This window comes from Octopus bimaculoides, chromosome 2, assembly GCF_001194135.2.
Source record: "Octopus bimaculoides isolate UCB-OBI-ISO-001 chromosome 2, ASM119413v2, whole genome shotgun sequence".
NCBI classification, from domain to species: domain Eukaryota; kingdom Metazoa; phylum Mollusca; class Cephalopoda; order Octopoda; family Octopodidae; genus Octopus; species Octopus bimaculoides.
The window spans coordinates 7,758,191-7,758,449 of record NC_068982.1 but is presented as its reverse complement, the minus strand read 5'-3'; the positions used below and the strand labels follow the sequence as shown (position 1 = coordinate 7,758,449).

The following is a 259-nucleotide window of genomic DNA, read 5'->3' as shown; positions in this document are numbered from 1 at the left end:
ACAACAAGTGCTGCACTATCCACCACCGCTGCCCCAACTACAACAACTACTGTAAAATTCACAACCACTGCCCCAACTACAACAACTACTGCAAAATTCACAACCACTGCTCCAACTACAAGTGCTGCACCATCCACCACCACTGCCCCAACTACAACAAGTGCTGCACCATCCACCACAACTGCCCCAACTACAAGTGCTGTTCCATCCACCACCACTGCCCCAACTACAACAAGTGCTGCACCATCCACCACAACTG

General features: G+C 51.0%; 1 protein-coding gene across 1 annotated transcript in view; it reads left to right on the top strand.

Annotated features, from left to right (window-relative positions):
* Positions 1–55, top strand: part of LOC106867630 (uncharacterized) — an 11,213-nt gene extending 11,158 nt beyond the window's left edge. The window contains exon 6 of the mRNA XM_052965947.1: positions 9–55. Coding sequence (XP_052821907.1) covers positions 9–55 — 47 coding nt within the window. The remainder of the gene's footprint in view (positions 1–8) is intronic.
* Positions 56–259: the final 204 nt, after the last annotated feature.